Source organism: Centrocercus urophasianus, unplaced genomic scaffold (assembly GCF_019232065.1).
Source record: "Centrocercus urophasianus isolate 14NV4802_14NV808 unplaced genomic scaffold, USGS_Curo_1.0 seq_13, whole genome shotgun sequence".
NCBI lineage: Eukaryota > Metazoa > Chordata > Aves > Galliformes > Phasianidae > Centrocercus > Centrocercus urophasianus.
This window is the reverse complement of record NW_024884475.1, coordinates 1857636-1875061: the sequence shown is the minus strand read 5'-3', so window position 1 is coordinate 1875061 and position 17426 is coordinate 1857636. Positions and strand designations below refer to the sequence as shown.

The 17426-nt window shown below is 43.8% G+C and overlaps 1 protein-coding gene across 1 annotated transcript in view; it reads right to left on the bottom strand.

Moving 5' to 3' along the window:
* DDRGK1 (DDRGK domain containing 1) overlaps positions 1-17225 on the bottom strand; it is a 29524-nt gene extending 12299 nt beyond the window's left edge. The window contains exons 1-4 of the mRNA XM_042812050.1: positions 17108-17225; positions 11723-11875; positions 4881-4987; positions 3760-3861 (exon numbers count right to left, since the gene is read on the bottom strand). Of these exons, the coding sequence (XP_042667984.1) occupies positions 3760-3861; positions 4881-4987; positions 11723-11875; positions 17108-17195 (450 nt within the window). The 5' untranslated portion in view covers positions 17196-17225. The remainder of the gene's footprint in view (positions 1-3759; positions 3862-4880; positions 4988-11722; positions 11876-17107) is intronic.
* Positions 17226-17426: the final 201 nt, after the last annotated feature.

Genomic DNA, 17426 nt, shown 5'->3' with positions numbered 1-17426 from the left:
CTCCACTCCTGAAGTTTTAAAGATCCAGACCACTCTTACTCAGGTACTGAAATGCACAGCTAAAAGCCTAATTGACATTTCCTGACTTTGGAAACTTTGGGCACAGCTGTCCTTGAGCAATACAAACCTTGTTCTAATACAGCAGTGAACAAATGCCAGCCCCCACTCCCACTGTGGCTTTTTATTTCACAACCACTGAAAGCTCGCTCAGTTGAAGATCAGTAGTTTCTCTACTACAAACTGTGCTTCAAGAGCTGCTCACTCTGCAGTGGATTTGCAGGCAACACACCCTGATCAACACTGCATTTTAGTGTAGAAAAGAGATAGAATCACTGTGAGCCCTGCATCTGCATAAACCATATGCAGTTTCCTTAGCACAGCAGAGGTAGGCTAAGGAACTAAAATCTACAAAAATCCCTGTGCAGGGTGAAGAAAAAAAAAAAACAACACAACTTTCTGGCTAGCAACCTGCAAGACTTTTTGATGAAGACACTGTTTTGCAACATCAGAGGAAGTTCGCTCTCATTGATAAGGTGTCAGTTGGTAAACCATCTCACCACTAAAAAACTCCAAGAGTGAAAGGGAAATCCCCAGGGTAAAGCAGAGCTGAAGCAAATGCCAGTTATAAAGGAGCTTCCTCACATGTGTAGCCAATCAGGTCATCTGAACACTGGAAAGGAAACTTGAATTTAAAAATATGTATTATTTGGTTTGCAACATAGGAGCCAAGGGGCAACCACATTTTATTTATTCGTGCATACAAATATGTTTAGACAGAACCAGAGGGGTGTTTTTCTTCATGAATACACAAGATCTTAGCCCCTGCAGTCCCCTTGGAAGGAAGAGTTCCCACTTATACTGCATCACAGTATAGAGCTGCCCAAAAATAACTGCAGAGAGCTATCTTTGCCTATAGAAGAAAGAGGGCTTTCATGTGACTCAAGAATTCATTATTTCCACTAGTCTCCCTTTCTCAAACTGCTTGCAGGGGATGCGTGTGAAAGGCTTGGCAACCCCAGTGACTTATCAAAGATCAGGACCAGCTTGCCCAAGGAGGCTGTGGATGCCCCATCCCTGCAGGCATTCAAGGCCAGGCTGGATGTGGCTCTGGGCAGCCTGGTCTGCTGGTTGGTGACCCTGCACACAGCAGGGGAGTTGAAACCAGATGATCATCGTGGTCCTTTTCAACCCAGGCCATTCTATGATTTCTACAGGATCCACAACACAATTTTGTATCTTCTTCTGTTTGGCTTCCCCCATTATTTGAGGGGCTTTCAGACAGCATTTAACAGAGCAGGAATCATCCAGAGCTGCTGAATAGGCCTCAGTTGTTGAAAGGCTGCAAAGCAGCTCTCCTTGACACAGAGCCAGTCTCAGCATTCATGGAAGTCAGCACAATTGTGGGAGCACTTCTTAGAAGAGGGAGCAGGGGAAAAAAAAACCAAAAAACATGCAACTGAAATTTCCCCTACTATTGCACAGGCATGACTAAAGCAAATATGAATAGCAAGATAGATTTATGCATCTGAGTAATATTCGAGCTTCTAGCTGTCCTTTGGAATACCAGGCACAAAATTGAGGTAAATCAAAGCCTTAATTCACATTCCTCATTTTCATTTGGCCTTGCAAAATGAAGGTGAAATCATTGTAGTACAGTCTTTATTAGGTACACCGAAGATCAAAATGAAACCAAATGAGATTCCCCTCATTCAACCAAAATAAATTATTCAGCTTTAAATTGAAAAGGAGGTGATGATTAAAAAAAAAAGTTAACTATGTTAATAAGCACTTTCTTCATGAAGAGATCTCAGTCTGGGTGGAATTACACCCTTATTTGCTACCCAGCTCTTCAACTGTGTCCAGGTGATCCTGATTAGCCAGCTGTACTGCTAAGCCCCAGGACAAACTTGGAGGTAACGAACAGGACAACAACTTTGTCCTGGGTTATAGCTCACTTTGAACAAGCTGGCCCAGCTCAGCTACTGTGTGATTAGCAATCCACCTGTCTTATGGACTGCCACTCTGGAATTGAACTGCTCTTAGCCTTGTCCAAAGGAACTGACACCAAAGCAATGCTAGCATCCAGCCAGGGTGCCCTCCTAATCTCCCTCAGAGCATTGGTCTAGTTCATTTCAACCAACTCTTCAGGGTTTCAGGGATATTAAATTTCTGAAGTCTTAAGAAGGACGACAATACACTTATTAAAAGAATACACCACTAGAAGAAAACATGCCATCTGTGTTCTCCCTTATGCTTTGACCTGAAGGGTGGAAAAGCCCCCCAGTAAGCAGGATGGACAACAGATGGGTGCTTTAAAGGCAGCCACAGTTCACCTGGCCTCTTTCTGAGCTGGAAGTATAAGGAGAGAAATGAGAAATGCTAAGAAGGGGAGCGAACTGCAAGGCAGAAGATGGTGCTATTGAAGTGCAAGGGCAGGGGGAAAGTATTAAACAGAAATCCATAGGAAGCCAGGTCTGACAGTTTTGCTGTTGTGAAACAGCTCTGACTAGCCAAAATTAGACTTCATAGCCTCAACAGAAGAAGGGAAAAAATGTCTTTTCTTCTTTGAAAACGTTATCAGCAGAACACCTCACTTGCACAATCTGTGCTTACAATGAATTAAAATAAATCTGCTCACCACAAAGCACAGATTTGCACATTTAAGCATCATGGAAAATTCATGCAGAACGCTGGGGGCTACACTCCCCTGGGACTGCAATTACTCAACGCAGGATTGCACAGAACACCTTGCTCCTTGCCTCCTAAAGCACGCTGCAAAGCTACCACACAACTTACACAAGCACCAAAGAGCACGAAAGCTCCAGTTCTTAGCCAGCAGCACTGACTCCTGGAACACACAAAGCAGCTTTGAAATCAGTTTGCCACCCCCACTGATGAAAGGTTTTTCCACAAAGACACTTCAGTTGCACAGGATCTGTTTTTCTGGGTCACTCCTAACGTGCACCTTCATATATACAGGTTGAAAATCTTTAATTATAAAGCACATGTAAATTTGTGTAATTAGAACTAAACAGTATAATTTTACATGACAGTTGCAGAAGTGGTTGATAATGCCTTTCGCTTTCTGCCCTGCTGGTTACAGCTGTCAGGCAGGCAGACCTAACGAGCATCAGCAAAAGACACAAGTTGCAACATGAAAAATGATCAACTATTGGAACTGGGGCTCAGCATGACTGAGACATTTGCTACCCCTGGAGACACCAAAAGCTTATCTGGACAAGGTTCTGAGCAACCTCCAGAGATCCCTTCTAACCGATGCCATTCTATGGTTCTGAGAACTAAACTTTTATCAGACATCAAGCCAACTTCTCCTGCAGCTGAATACAACTCCTTCATAAACGTGCATTGAAATAGACTCCATCAGACTAAGGGCCAATTTTAAAAGCTATGTTTGTCAACATAAACTGACCAAACAATCTGTCACTATGGAATAGGAGGCTACTGGATCCACTGCAGGAGAGGTTTCATTTAGCCCTGGCCTCGACTGTGGGTTGGTCCTTGCTGCTAAGATGGGTGCTGATGTTTGGAGGAAGAGCTTTCACTTCCGCCAAGCACTTGGGGAAACAAAACTGGGTCTTGCAGTTGAAATCACCAAGTATCACTGTAATTCATATAAAAATGGAGCAACAAAACAAAAGATGTAATAGCATTGAATACCAAAGAGTTTTGCTATCAGAGGAGCCATCTCCAAGACAAACTTGGTTCAAAATCTCCACCTATAAATGCAACCAATCACACCTGCCGTTCTTCCTCAAGGCGGATTCTCTCCTCTTCTTTCCTCCTTTCCTCCTCCCTCTTTGACTCAAGTTTTCTCCGTTCTTCTCGCTCTGCTTCCTCAGCCTTAAACACAAACAACAAAAAAGACTTTTAAACAACCAAAGAAACACAAGACAGGCTTTAATCTCCCTCAGTATACATCTTTTACCTTCATATTGTAAAGACTAAGGGGGACGTTCCTGACTATCTTCCTGTATGCATGTTCAGAAATAATAACCTAATACAACAAGTCACTATGATTCAACTTTCCTCACCCCCCCAACCTTCAGAATATTTAACATTGTGGTAAGTTTAAAAATTACCCTTCTGACTTGAAAATGCTTATTGAGAAGGAGACAAGGCAAGCTTTGTATTTGCACATACCTTATAATTAGAGTGATATTATGGAATATCATAATTACTGAGGTAAAGGGAAAAAAGAAAAAAAAAAAGAGAAAAAAATCCCTAAAAGCAAATAGATGAATTTTAACATGGGGAGAATCTCTTAAAGAGAATGTTGTACTTGTCTCTTCAAATCTACAAATTCCTACTATTTCTAACCAAACTCAGCGAAGGGAGATTGTCCCAGAACAGTAAAAATAAAGATATTTCGTGTATTGTTTAGAAACCTTTTGTTTCTTAAGTTGTGCTTTAGTGGATTTGTGGTTTTGAACGTTTCAGCAAAGACGACTTAACCGAAAAATTTATTTGTCTACGTGGGAAAATAAAAATCAGCATGTTTTAAAATGAAACAGAAAGATTCCTCACTCAACCAAGCGATGCTTATCATTCAACTTTGCTCACATTTTCCACAAAAAAAAAAAAAAGCAGCTAATTAAACAGAATGACTGTGGAAAGCAATGATAAAATGCTTCAAAGGGAGCGAGTGAGAAAAGGATGGTAAATGTATACAACACTCATCAGGTTTCTTGCTAACCAGCCATCCTTTCTATAGGACAAACCACCACGGTGGTGGTAAAGCAGGAACTGCATGCGTACCTCAGGTACCTCAAAATTCTCCTGGGTTTCTGTCACCACCAGTTTTTGCTGAGTATCACTGTTCAGGTTTTGCTCTGAGCTTTGTGCGTGGCAGGAATGCTTACCTCTCTCTGAGCTTTTCTGGCTTGTTTCTCTTCTAATTTCCTCTGCTTTTTTGCTCCAATTTTCCCCGTCACCTGAAGTTCTGGCACCTCCTCAGCATCATCTTCCTCTGCAAGATCGTATTAAAGGGCAAACAACAAGTTGTAAATTGCATGTGAAAAGTCCATTTAGGAAACATGAAACATGACTACTTCCTAGGAAAAGAGTAGCACACAAAAAGGATGCACACATGTATTTCAAACAAGATAGATGGAAAAAGGCAAAAAAAACAACCTTCCAAAGTAGGAGTAATGAGGCAACACAAACTCAACTCAGAGGTGAAAATGGAGTTGATATTTAAATCCTGGGTTTAATTGCAACAAAACCATACGTAAATAGTTCACTGTTGTATGACAAATGGTTGTTTATAAAGATGATGTCTGTAAATGTGGAATATGAAAGAAGAGCTTTTAAAAGATGGCTGTTTCCTTTCCCCTCCTCCTCCCTCACATATTTCACAAGTATTTGGCCACTTCATTTCCTAAACAAAATTTAGCCCTCAATCTTAACACAGACTGACCACGGCCTTCAAAGGTCATCAGCTCACTCCATCAAACCTCACCTGGAGATGACTGTAGTGTGGCAGTTGCCAAAGTTAGTTTGGCAGGGCTGGCAGCAGAATATTCCCCCACAGAGAACTCTCTCCAGAGAAAGTGGTTCCTTCCTATGCTGTGAAGGAACCCAAGGAAAGTGCTGTTTAAGAAGCACGTGGATGAACAATGCTCACCCTTCTTTTACATGCAGACCTACCTCTGAAACACTTTTGTTTCACTAATTTCAATACACAGTATGGTGCTATGGTTAAGCCACTGAGACACATCAACAGAACCAAATGTAATTGAGATCTGTGTAGGTGGCTCTCAAGCAATTTAGATGCTTTCAGGATATGGAAGTTGAGATGAGGCAGGCTTGCTAGTTTGGGCTTCAGAAACACTGGCATCTGATCACTGATGCCTTTCCTCCATCTCAAAGAAACACTGTCTAATCTGAGTATCCCCAACACACAGTTGCTTCTATAATTTTGCTGAACCTTAAAATATATTGATTTTTAATCCTAGGCCAAGGGGAGGTCCAAATGCAGTAGGTGAGCAGCACAGCATTAGCAGTTACTACTCCCAGTTGACAGGTTGCCCAAGGAGGCTGTGGATGCCCCATCCCTGCAGGCATTCAAGGCCAGGCTGGATGTGGCTCTGGGCAGCCTGGTCTGCTGGTTGGTGACCCTGCACACAGCAGGGGGTTGGAACCAGGTGATCATTGTGCTCCTTTGCCACCCAGGCCATTCTATGATTCTAATGCTGGTATTATCCCCTAGAAAATTATTTCTGGGAAAACACCACAAACACAAAACACCACCTCCAACACAATTCAGTTTGAAGCTCTGAGTGCTTCCCGGATTTCATCTACATTGAAGATACCTGAGCCAGAGGTCAGGCAGAAGCTTTTAAAGCATTTTTCCAGTCCTGCATCAAGCCTGCCTAAGTTCAGTAGTGTCTGCTTTCCTTCAGTTTTAAGCATCTGATGTGATCCCTTAGGTCCTGCTTCCCTCCAAGCTTCTTTCAGTGCATGGAGTTACATCTAACAAAAGCCAAGAGACAGTGATGCAGATGCAACCCGTGAGTCAGCAGAGCATTAAATGTTAACAGTGCACTCAACCTGGGTGCAATTAACATCTGCTAAATAAACCTGAATACGCTGACAAGAGGATGAGCACTTGGTATGAGAGTTTGCTGAATCAATCAGTTATTACAGTGCAAGAATAGCTGCACCAAAAGCAGAGAGGACGCTGCACAAAACCAGATTGTTTTCTTTTCTTCAACAGAAAGAAGCTACTGGAAGCTATAATTTCAGCCACATGAAAAGTGCTTGTCACATACTCATATGTAGCTGACAACAGTCCACTGTACCACACACTGTAACTGCTGGTGTGCTTCAAATGTGATGTGACACAAATACAGCTTTCAGAGAACCTCAGCTTTCCCTTAGTGTTTTAGAGGCAAAACAGCATTTAGCAGTCATGCAGTTGTTTAAACCTCTTGAAATTTAAACAGTTCCTTTCAAAAATGTCTTCCAATACCATTAAATAAGCGTTAGTATACTGATGCTCTCTGTAAGGACAGGGATTTACACAGTAGTGTACAGAGTAAGTAAAAACAGCGAGTTGAAACGTGCCACATCATGACTTTGGGTACCTTTGACATCAATGTTAGAAGGCCTTGCTTCCTCCTTAGTTTTGGAAGCGAAATTTCAAGGTCAAATTTCAAGGTCAGGCTGGAAAGGGCTCTGAGCACCCAACAGAGCTGTGGGTGTCCCTGGTCACTGCAGGGGGGTTGGACCAGATGGTCTTTATGTGTGTCCCTTCCAACTCTAAGGCATTTATGATTCGATTATTCCCATCCCCCAGAAAGAGTGCTAGCAGTAGATATGGCTACTCACACTGCTGCTTGGTTTACTGTTTACACAACACCTTACAAAAAAGGGTAGGAAAAAGAAGGGAAGGTGCCAGGCAAAACAAAATTAATCCTGAAGACACCAGACATATGCATGCTATTGAGACTGAATATATGACACCAGCTACTGGAAAGGAATCAGTCCACCATATGGAAAGGTGTGGGCATTCATGAGCAACACAGCATAATAATGACTTTTTTTTTTTAAAAGTCTGATAGGTACCCATTCTGGGAAACAAATAAGACCTCATGCTTATTAATCTGCAGCTGTAAAATCAGTCTATGCTACAGATAGAAAAAGGACAGCAAATAAAGGACACGAGCCCCTGTGAGCTGAAGTCAAACAACTTCAAGCTCTCTCTTGAACCAAGCCATATGGCATAACTGAGAAACCACACACCTAACCCCTTTCTACACACCATCTGCACTTGTCTGAAGGGCAGGAAGAACACTGTGGATACTTTGATATCACTGAGGCTCTATATGAAGAGCAGCAAGTCAAAAGTCACTTTTGATTCACTAGTTAGGATATTAGTAGTCAAAATTTAACTGTACTAAAAAGATTTTCCTACTGATTAAGCACTAAAATTATTCCCATTACGTGCATTAGTATTACTCTATTTCCAACTGTTTCACAAGAACACCATGGGATCACATCAGCATTTATGCACCACGAAGTGGAGATAACGATTGCAATTCATTTTAGATATTATTCCTCCCTCCAGATATTCATGCAAGACCTTTTCATGGGATATTTTTTCATGTAAGATTTGAATGCTGGATTTAAAAAGCAATAATGGGCATTTTAACATGGCCAATCACTACAGGTTATAAACATACATAGACTTTATTATTTATTTTGTGCTTTGTTTCTCAGTTGTGATTAATACTTGTAGAGGAAAACATGCAATCCTAACCCCCCAGTGTCTTGCCAAGCAAAAGAAGAGAGGAATCTATGATTTAATTTATGTTGTAACCATTAGCTTTACCTTATATTTTAACTCACAAGCTAGAGGCTACGACAGGCTTATTAAAAGCTCTTGGCTTTATCATTATCAATTGTGTAGAAGTCATTTACATTTAACCCAGCTTTCACTGCACTGCATATTCCAATATCTGTTCTCAGATGTACAGGCCTAACTAATGAGAGAAAGGCAAAGAAGATTGGGCTAACTACTGAGAAAGGCAAGGAATAAGATGCCCAAAGAGGCTGTGGATGCCCCATCATTGTCCTCTGACAACAAACAAATGGGATCTGAAATTAACACTACTTATTCTCATTACTCCATGCCACAAACAATCCACAACCTGACTCCGATTCATCCCTTTTCCTTCCACTGCTTGGCCTCTCCTGCTCCAATTATTAATATTGGAAATCTACACATTCATTCCTTGCAGTAAATTGTTGTCTTTGCCATAGCTAGCCCCACAAAGCCACCTCTGTTTGGGTTTAGTTTAAATTAAGATGCAACAGAGGCCATCAAATCTGTTATCAAACTGGGCTATCAGGAGCAAGCTAACCACACAAACACAGAACTATCCTTCCAGACTCATTTTCCATTGGGAAAGGCACATGCACTGTGCTACAAGCATGCAGTACAGATACACTTTGAGGCACACAGGTTTGAATGACAGCTTCTTCCATTGCAGTGGGCTGCAAGACAGCAGCATTATGACTAGTTTGAGGTTGTGCAATACAAGCCAAACTCTTCTAAGTCACATCGAAAGAACACAGTTCAGGGGCTTCAGTCATTCGGAGAATTACTTTATATCCCATGAAAAGCATCTCCCCAGCAATCTTTGGTCATCAGAAAATATTAATAGATGTTGACTTTCTCAAAGGAGATGACCTCCTTTGAGCATTCCACTAACCACTGAGAATCATTACTCAGCCAAACCCAGCCAGCGTAGGCAGCTGGCTAGCAGCTCTGTCCCCACAGTGCAGTGCAGCCCACATGGAACCCATGAATAAGGGACCTACATACACAGCGTGGGCTGCAATTCTGGTAGGAAAGTCAAGGCATTTATTGCTTTCCTCTTTGCTTTCTGTCTGCACCAACCTGCAAGTAATTTAGTAATTTTTAGGTGCCTTACCCCACCCAAGCTAGAGGAAGAAATTAGTCTGACTTAGATCCACTTGCAATGGTTGGAGATTTGAATATTCAGTTACTATCCCTGTCTGTATTAAATGACTTCTCCCTACCTGGACATGCAAGGAAATAAAGCTAAGCCTAACAACTACAGAAAGGATAATTAAAGGCTACCGAGGTTCTGATCCTAATGCCACAGTTTTTGCCTCCTCCTTTTCCCCCCCCCATTACTCTGTAAGAGATTTTGATACTGGCACAATATGACAGCTCAGCACAGGCAGCACAAAATGTGGGCTACAATTTTACCCTTGAAGCTCAGGTTAGATGGAAAACAGAAAACCTTCAAGCTAACCACAACTCCAAAGCCTGCAAGGGTTGCATTGAGCCCATTTCTTAACATCAGCAGAACTGGCTCCTGGCAGGCAGAGTGCTGCAGTGCTAACAGCAGCTCCTACCTGACACCATTTCTATGTCTGTGGCAGTAACACTGGCAGTGAAAAAAATCCTCTTCAGCTTAGATGTCTAGAAGCCTTTTAAAGCAACAAGAACACTCACAAGTCAAGACGGAAGAAACCAGACTGGCTTGTTCTCAGTATGTCTCTCTACACCAGCAAATAACTTCACTCTTCAGCCATGAGTGCCCCAACTGGTCCTGCACTGCACAGCCCTGCATGCATTCTGGGCACTTTTCTCATGCGAGTCAACTCACTTTTGTAACACAGAGCTGAGCTGTGGTTGTTGGGACAACCTGCTATTTCAATAGGTTAAAGGGAGGCAGCAATGACACAGCTAAAACAGCCTCTGCCCAGAGGAGACAAATCCTAGAGGATATTCCAGGATTATGCCACGTGGCCACAGAGTGGGCTTCAAAACATGCCATTCAGCCTTCTTCAAGGGAAGAAGCAACTAGGGGGGAAAACTAGGGACAGATGCTTCTTTCCACAGCTATACTATCAATGCCTACATGCAGTCTCCAAAGGCTGTGTTACTGCTGCATAGCAGTGCTCAGGCACTTGGAAAAGCCATCCCAGCATATGAATGGGAGACAAAACAAAAATATGTGGAAGTACAAAACAGAAGAAAAGAGCAAGAAGTTGTTTCAATATGAAAAAGATTGAAAAATAGAAGAAATGTCATTTCAAAGAAAGCTTCATGCAAGAGCTGCAACGCTTGCATCTGATATACAGAAGGCTGCAAAAGAATTATTTATAAAGCCCAATGACACAGCCTCACAGTGACAAAATAAGAGAAGTCATTTGCTTTGACAGCCCACTTTCAGCCTTCGGCATGAAAAACTTTTGATGTCTGGAGTTTAAGGAAAAAGCTTTTTCGATTTCATTTTCTTTGCAGGATGTTATCACATGGAAAGAAAGAACCAAAGTTGAAGAGTTCAGGCCTGTCAGTTTTCCATTTGCACAACTGTTGGACATAATTAACTTGGAGAGCATGTTTACCTGCCAACATAAGTGGAAAATGCTTCCTACAAACTGCATGACAAGAAAGCCAAGAGAAAGTGCAATTATCCCCCAATTATGGCATTGCTCAGATGAGTGCTCACCACTTCTCACTAGTCTAGGCCAAAGCCATTACCTGGATCCCCTCTGCAAACTCAAGTGAAGCAAGGTCCACTTCTATTAATACCTGAGTAGAAACCTTCAAAATTTAACCTACTATCTGAGAGCAAAAGGAACTCAGTTAGAATCATGGTGATACCATCTTTGTGGAGTAACAGATGTGTGAAGTTTCACCAGAAGAGTGAGTGGGACGTGTGTGGTATAGAAAAGTGTTATTTATCACCATTTTCTTGCCTATAACCACACTAAAGAAGTATAGCTGTTAACTGCAGATCCTGCACAGGACCAATGGACTCGTTGCCAACAATCTGCTGGCAGGCAGAAGAAATGCTGCAGTCAGCAGCGATCTCAGCTAATTGGGCTTGATCCTGATCATCAACCAGATGGTTTCTCAGAAAGTAAACTCCAGATTTTGCAAAGGTTACATTAGGGAATTAATGCTTCCCACCATTGCTTGTAGAGCAAGGTGATGATTCTGTTTACCTCAATTTCACCTGCATGTCTAAGAGGAAATACAAAAGGCAGCTTCTGTGAAGCAAGAAGAGAAGCTGTAAAGACAAACAGAACAGGGTCAAGCTGCATATGGTTCCCAATCTATTAAAATGAACACTTTTCTTCAGGAGCCAATTGTACCCCAGCATCTGCTGCCGAGGCCCAGTTTAATGCCTGGAAGCTGAACTGCACCAAGCATTACCTTCCACCCATTCCTCTGCCTGCTGTGCTCTCCTCTGGGCCATCATCCGGTTCCCCAGGTTCCTCCGGCGCCTCGGCATCCCATCGCCCCGCTCTTCAGCATAGGGCTGAGGTCTGACTGCTGCAGCCACATCTTGCTGGTGCTCCTCATCAGCTGCAGAAGAGAAATAAAACCAATGAGAGCTGTTATCCTTGCTTGCTACAGTTGTCCAGTCAGTTTTTGCAACCAGAAGCACAGTACTAACGACATGATACATACGGCGCTGTCTCTGTTCCACCACATTGATTCAGACTACAGGTCTGCCAATAAATCTGCATACAGAAGGAGAGCAGAAGTCTGCCTACATCTTCAAAGGTCACTCATTGCCAATATACTTGTCACTCTCTGCATATACTTGCTGTTAATTAAGACTGGAGCAATATAACAGGAACAGTTGAAAGATGGTACAGGAGGAAGCAATGGACTGTGGGCTTGGTTCAGAAGTTGTCTCAGAATCCCCTCCCCCCAGTTTCTCCTTGAGATCTCCATGATCCCACTGTTTCCAACTACAGCAGCCATGCCAGAACAGTGATGATAATCCCAGATTATCCTCGATAGCTGCTTTGCATACTCCTTTGATAACTGCACATTCTGTTGATAAGAGAAGCTCGTATTTGTGTATGTTGTTACTTGCTCAATCCTGCAAAGTATTAAACACTCTGACCCTCATACAGCTCAGTATTCAAAATGTCTCTGAAAACGACAGAACTCCTCATTTATTTAAACCGAGGACACATTTTTGGGCTTTGCTGGATTATGTGGTGTCCCAGCAGGAGCATAAAGTGCTCTCTACGCTCTGCCAAATCTCTAGCAGCCTCTGATCCAAACAATGCCTTCCTAAATAAAACTACCATTAGCATATCTGTCATCAGAAAATAACATTCATTATGACTACATCTACATGACGATCAAAGGTGTGCTTGCAGCTCATCCCAGTATACTTCAATTAGCTTCAAAGCAGCCAACTTCAGTGCTAATAACAACATAGCTGCAGCAGCACCGAGCTCAGAGCGAGCAGGGGAAGTATTGGGCCAGCAAAGCTATTTGCAGTTCAGGCCTGCTGCAACAATGCTGTTAGCAGACCCCCAGGAAGCTCTGAGCACAAACACACGCTGTGACATTTTGAATTGAGTCACTGCTGTCACCCTCCTGTTCTCATCCACTCCTTCTGTCTGGGGACCAAACCAGAGCTGTAATAAATGACAGCACACAGGCTCTAGCAATCAGATAACTGCTTCAGGACTTGCCCGGGCTTATTTGTAGTGTGATGATGCTTATTCTGAAGGCCATTCAGCAGAGAAGGAAGCATTGTACTGCACAATAGCAGTTCACTTACTGAGAACGTTACTGAGTGCCAGAAATATTCTTAGTCTGCAAAAAGACTTTTTATACAGATGCAATATTTCTCTCCATAAATTATTGAGACACCCTGCAATTCAAACCTTGGCATCCCTCCAGCTGAAAGCTTCGATGTGTCTACCTCAGTATTTTCCAAAGGTGGTTCTGCACAGCAAATCACCTGTGAAGCTCTAACGTCCATTCATTCTGAGGCTTGGTTTTGGTTTCTATCGTCCTGTGAAACAGAGACTGCTTTGCATTTTATGAAAGAGGAATCTATTTATGAGCCACGTATTCATTTCAAGCTGACATTTTTAACCCTTCACAGAGAAGCACATGTGAATGAAGCTATCCTGTTTCCTCAGATTAATTCTCTCCGAGTGACACGGCAATATCTCAAAGCTGACTACTTTTAATGGGGCTCAGAAAATAGTGAAACAACAGAACCTGACCTATACAAATGGTCAAATCCACGAGGCAGCTGTTGGACAATACTTATCTTTTCAGATCTCCAAAGTATTCCGACAATTAGCAGAAGACACCTAGACATAACAGGTTGTGATTTAGCAGAAAAAGATACACTTTACTGTATCTCTTTCTTTCCCACTGCCCTCAGCTTAGCTTTGCAAAGCATTCAGCTGGAAATCATCCAGGAAACATGATGTTTATTCCTTGCATATCCATCCATCCCTCATGAGAGGGAGGAGAAAAGAATCACCTCATCTACGTGCAACGTGCCTATACCTGCAGTTTGTCTGGGGTCAAAGATGTGCCTGTGCAGCTCAGGACTCACCTGCTCCTTCCAATTTCTAGGAATTTAATGTGCTCTCCTTCTCTTTTCACTCCCTCCTGCACTGGAAATAACAGACTGAGCAGAGGTATGACTGGTGGTTGCAAACAGCACAGAGAATAGACTTAAAAACCACCTTACTCATATTCTCAGAACCGGACTGACTGTCAGATTTGGGGTCAGGCATGATTTTCTGTCAGGTCAGGCCCTGGTGTTTTTCACCCCCCTTCTGCAGCACAGGGTGTGGTTCAGCTGCTGTGATTATCTGGATATATCTCAGTTCATTTTCCTGTAGCTGCAGAGGTCTCAGACTGAGCGGCACCCCAGGCTAGCCAGTTCATGCATAGATTAGTCACACAAGAACTAATTAGGCTTGATACAGAGCCATCCAAGTGAAATTCAATGACCAACATTATATAGGTCAGACAAATTGATCCGGGAGTTGCTTGGCGGTTTGCAGAGTGGCAGGGCAGAAGAAATTAATTAGATAAAGCCTTCAATTAACAGGCAATACAAACAAAAAATTAAAGAGACGTCTGGAAAACGGATGCAGCTTCAAAGCTTGGTTAGCTTTTATTCTAAGCTTTAAGATCTCTGCTCTCAGCTTTCCAAAAGGCCAAGGAGCCAAAAAACAGGAACAAAAACCTCATTTCAGGGGACAGGTTTGCTGCCACACTGAGAGCTCTGCATTTTCAGAGACATCAGCACAGTGCAGAGGCAGTAACATTATTTCACACAGTTGCTGCGAGTCTGCACTTAATCAGAGCTCTTAGAGAAACAGCTCTGTTCTCTGAGTTCTGCTCTCTTTCCTAATCTGGATGTGAAGCACCACTGCCATATCACTACAGTGAATACTGTGAAATCTTTCAGCATCTCGGCTTTCTAGGACCTGATTTTACAACCTCCATGTAGAAACCTGCTCCTTTCTGAAACTATGCAAACTTCCACTTGCTCAGAGCAAATACATTTTTCCCTGATAAGCAATCTTTTGCCTATCACAGCACGTTAACTTCAGTTCTATCAGATAAGCACGTCCATCAGTGTAACACCTGGGCTGGCTAAGTTTCGAGGCAGTCTTCAAGACAGCAGGGAGAGCAGAGCTCCACCTGCTGCACCCTTAAGCACCAGCTATGCTTTCCTCAGCATTTACAGCATCCTTCACCTTCCTGCAAACCCACCCTGTGAAATTCAATGAGAAAGTGACTCAAAATGCAACAGGTGGAAGTTTACTCGGTGTTCCTGAAGAAGCACTTTTGCACAGTGCTGCTTATCCTACAAGAGCCCGTTTCCAAACATTTAAGCCACACGTGTGTCAAACCCAGCAACGCTGCCTTTTTTCTACCCTCAGCAGAACAAGCTCAGGCATGAGCTTGCTGGAACCTTGCTGCCTGAAGTGACCTTTCTCAGGAAATACAAAGTCACAGCAGTTACCTGATCGCCGGCCCCTGAAATGATGAGCAGCCTATTTTTGAAGATGTTAAAGGGTAATTCTGCAAGTGAGAGCATAAAGAGTCCTCATTCCTCAAGTCTCAGTCTAAGAAGGGAGGTCTCTAAGGTCAAGTTTCCCTTGTTTCAAGTTCTTTCCATGCAATAGGATACATTTATTAGCAGGACTGCAGCAGCTTCCTTTCCTATCTAAGACAAAGGAAAACAAATTCCCCTTGAAGACTTGCAGAAATCCAAATACATTTAACCTCAGCGGTTGTGAAAAATAATTTGTTGTGCAAGGAGAATGAAGTCATCCCCACACATTGAAATGCCACAGAGGAGTTTTTACTGATAGAAAACAGGCTGTCAATTTTCTTCAAGCAGAGAGTAAAATAGGGCAAGACCAATTATGTCACAGAGATGACGCTGAAGAAGCAACTTCAAAACAATTACATTATTCTCAATATAAACTAATTGTAACCAGACTGCTCAAAAATAGCAAGGAAGCTTCCTGAGGAGTCAGATAATTTAAAACAACAGTTTGGGCTTCAATTTAGTTAGGATTTTATAAGCTTGAGAGGGAGAGAAAGAGAAATCCTCCCCAACCTCACAGCTTATGATTTGTGTAAGTTATAACACCAGTCAAGCTCAGGAAATAATTCATCTCCAGCAGTTTCATTTCTCTGGGGCAGGAATCACACAATTTTCCCAGATTAGCTCTGAGCAACAAGGAATAAAGATGATCAGAGGGATGACCACCACTCCTATGAAGAAAGGTTGAGGAAACTGGGATTGCTTAGCTTGGAGAAGGCTCTGGGGAGACCTCATCGTGACCTTCCAGTACTTGAAGGGAACATACAAACAGGAGGGGGAACGCCTGTTTACAAGGGTGGATAGTGATAGGACAAGGGGGAATGGTTTTAAACTGAGACAGGGGAGGTTTAGGTTGGATATTAGGAGGAAGTTTTTCACACAGAGGGTGGTGAAGCACTGGAACAGGTTGCCCAAGGAGGCTGTGGATGCCCCATCCCTGGAGGTATCCAAGGCCAGGCTGGATGTGGCTCTGGGCAGCCTGGTCTGCTGGTTGGTGACCCTGCTTCTAGTTGATCAGTATGGACTCTTTATGACTCTGTGCTTGCACTAACAGTATTTTCTCCCCACGGAAGAAAAAAGCAACACGATTAAAGCTACCTGACTCCCCACAGCAGAAAGAGAAACAACCAATGCCAAAACCAACTCCCAGTGCTGGGCTCCCCAGTTCCAGGCAGGCAGGAAACTGCTGGAGAGAGCCCAGCAGAGTGCCAACTATGGCACTGGGCAGCAGGATGGGAAAAGGCTGGGAGCCCTGGGGGTATTCACCTGGAGAAGAGAAGGCTGAGAGGGATCTGATCAGTGCTTATCAATAGTAAAAGAGTGGGTGTCAAGCAGAAGAGTCCAGGCTGTTTTCAGTGGTTCCCAGCGGGCACAAAGCGGAGCCCAGGAAGTTCTATAGAAGGGGGGAGAAGCGGGGGGGAAGGAGGGGAGTTGTACTGCGGGGATCTCCAGCCACGCAGAGGTGGAAATGCTGCATCATCCCATCCCCAAACGGAGCTGCGTGCTCAGCGCTGGGATGGCCGGGAGAGGAACGGGTGAACCGTGCCTATGGCAGGGGAAGGCCCGAGGCGAGGCCTCACCCCACACCCCCCCCATACACACAGTGTTACCATGGAGATGCCCCCCTTCCCTCGCCCCCAGCGGAGAGGAGAACCAGAGCTCTGGGCTGCGAACCCGACCGTACCGCCCCAACCCACCTGCCGGAACCGAGCGGCTGAAGCGGGTGGCGAAGAAAAGAAGGACGGCGAGCAACGCGGCCACAACGGCGAGAAGCACCGCGTCCATCCTGAGCGCCGGCACGGCCCGCCCCGCCGCAACCACAGCGCCCGGGGAGAGGGGGGAGGCAGAAGGGGAAGGGGGGGGCGGCACTTGGTACGTTCCGCTCCGCTCCGCCCCGCGCGGGGTGGAGGCACCTCAGGCGGAGGGCGGCACGTGGTGGGGAGCCTGTGGGTGGTTATCGTTGCTCTGATCCAACCTAATCGTGCCGTGGGTTGGAAGGGACCCCAAGGGTCATGA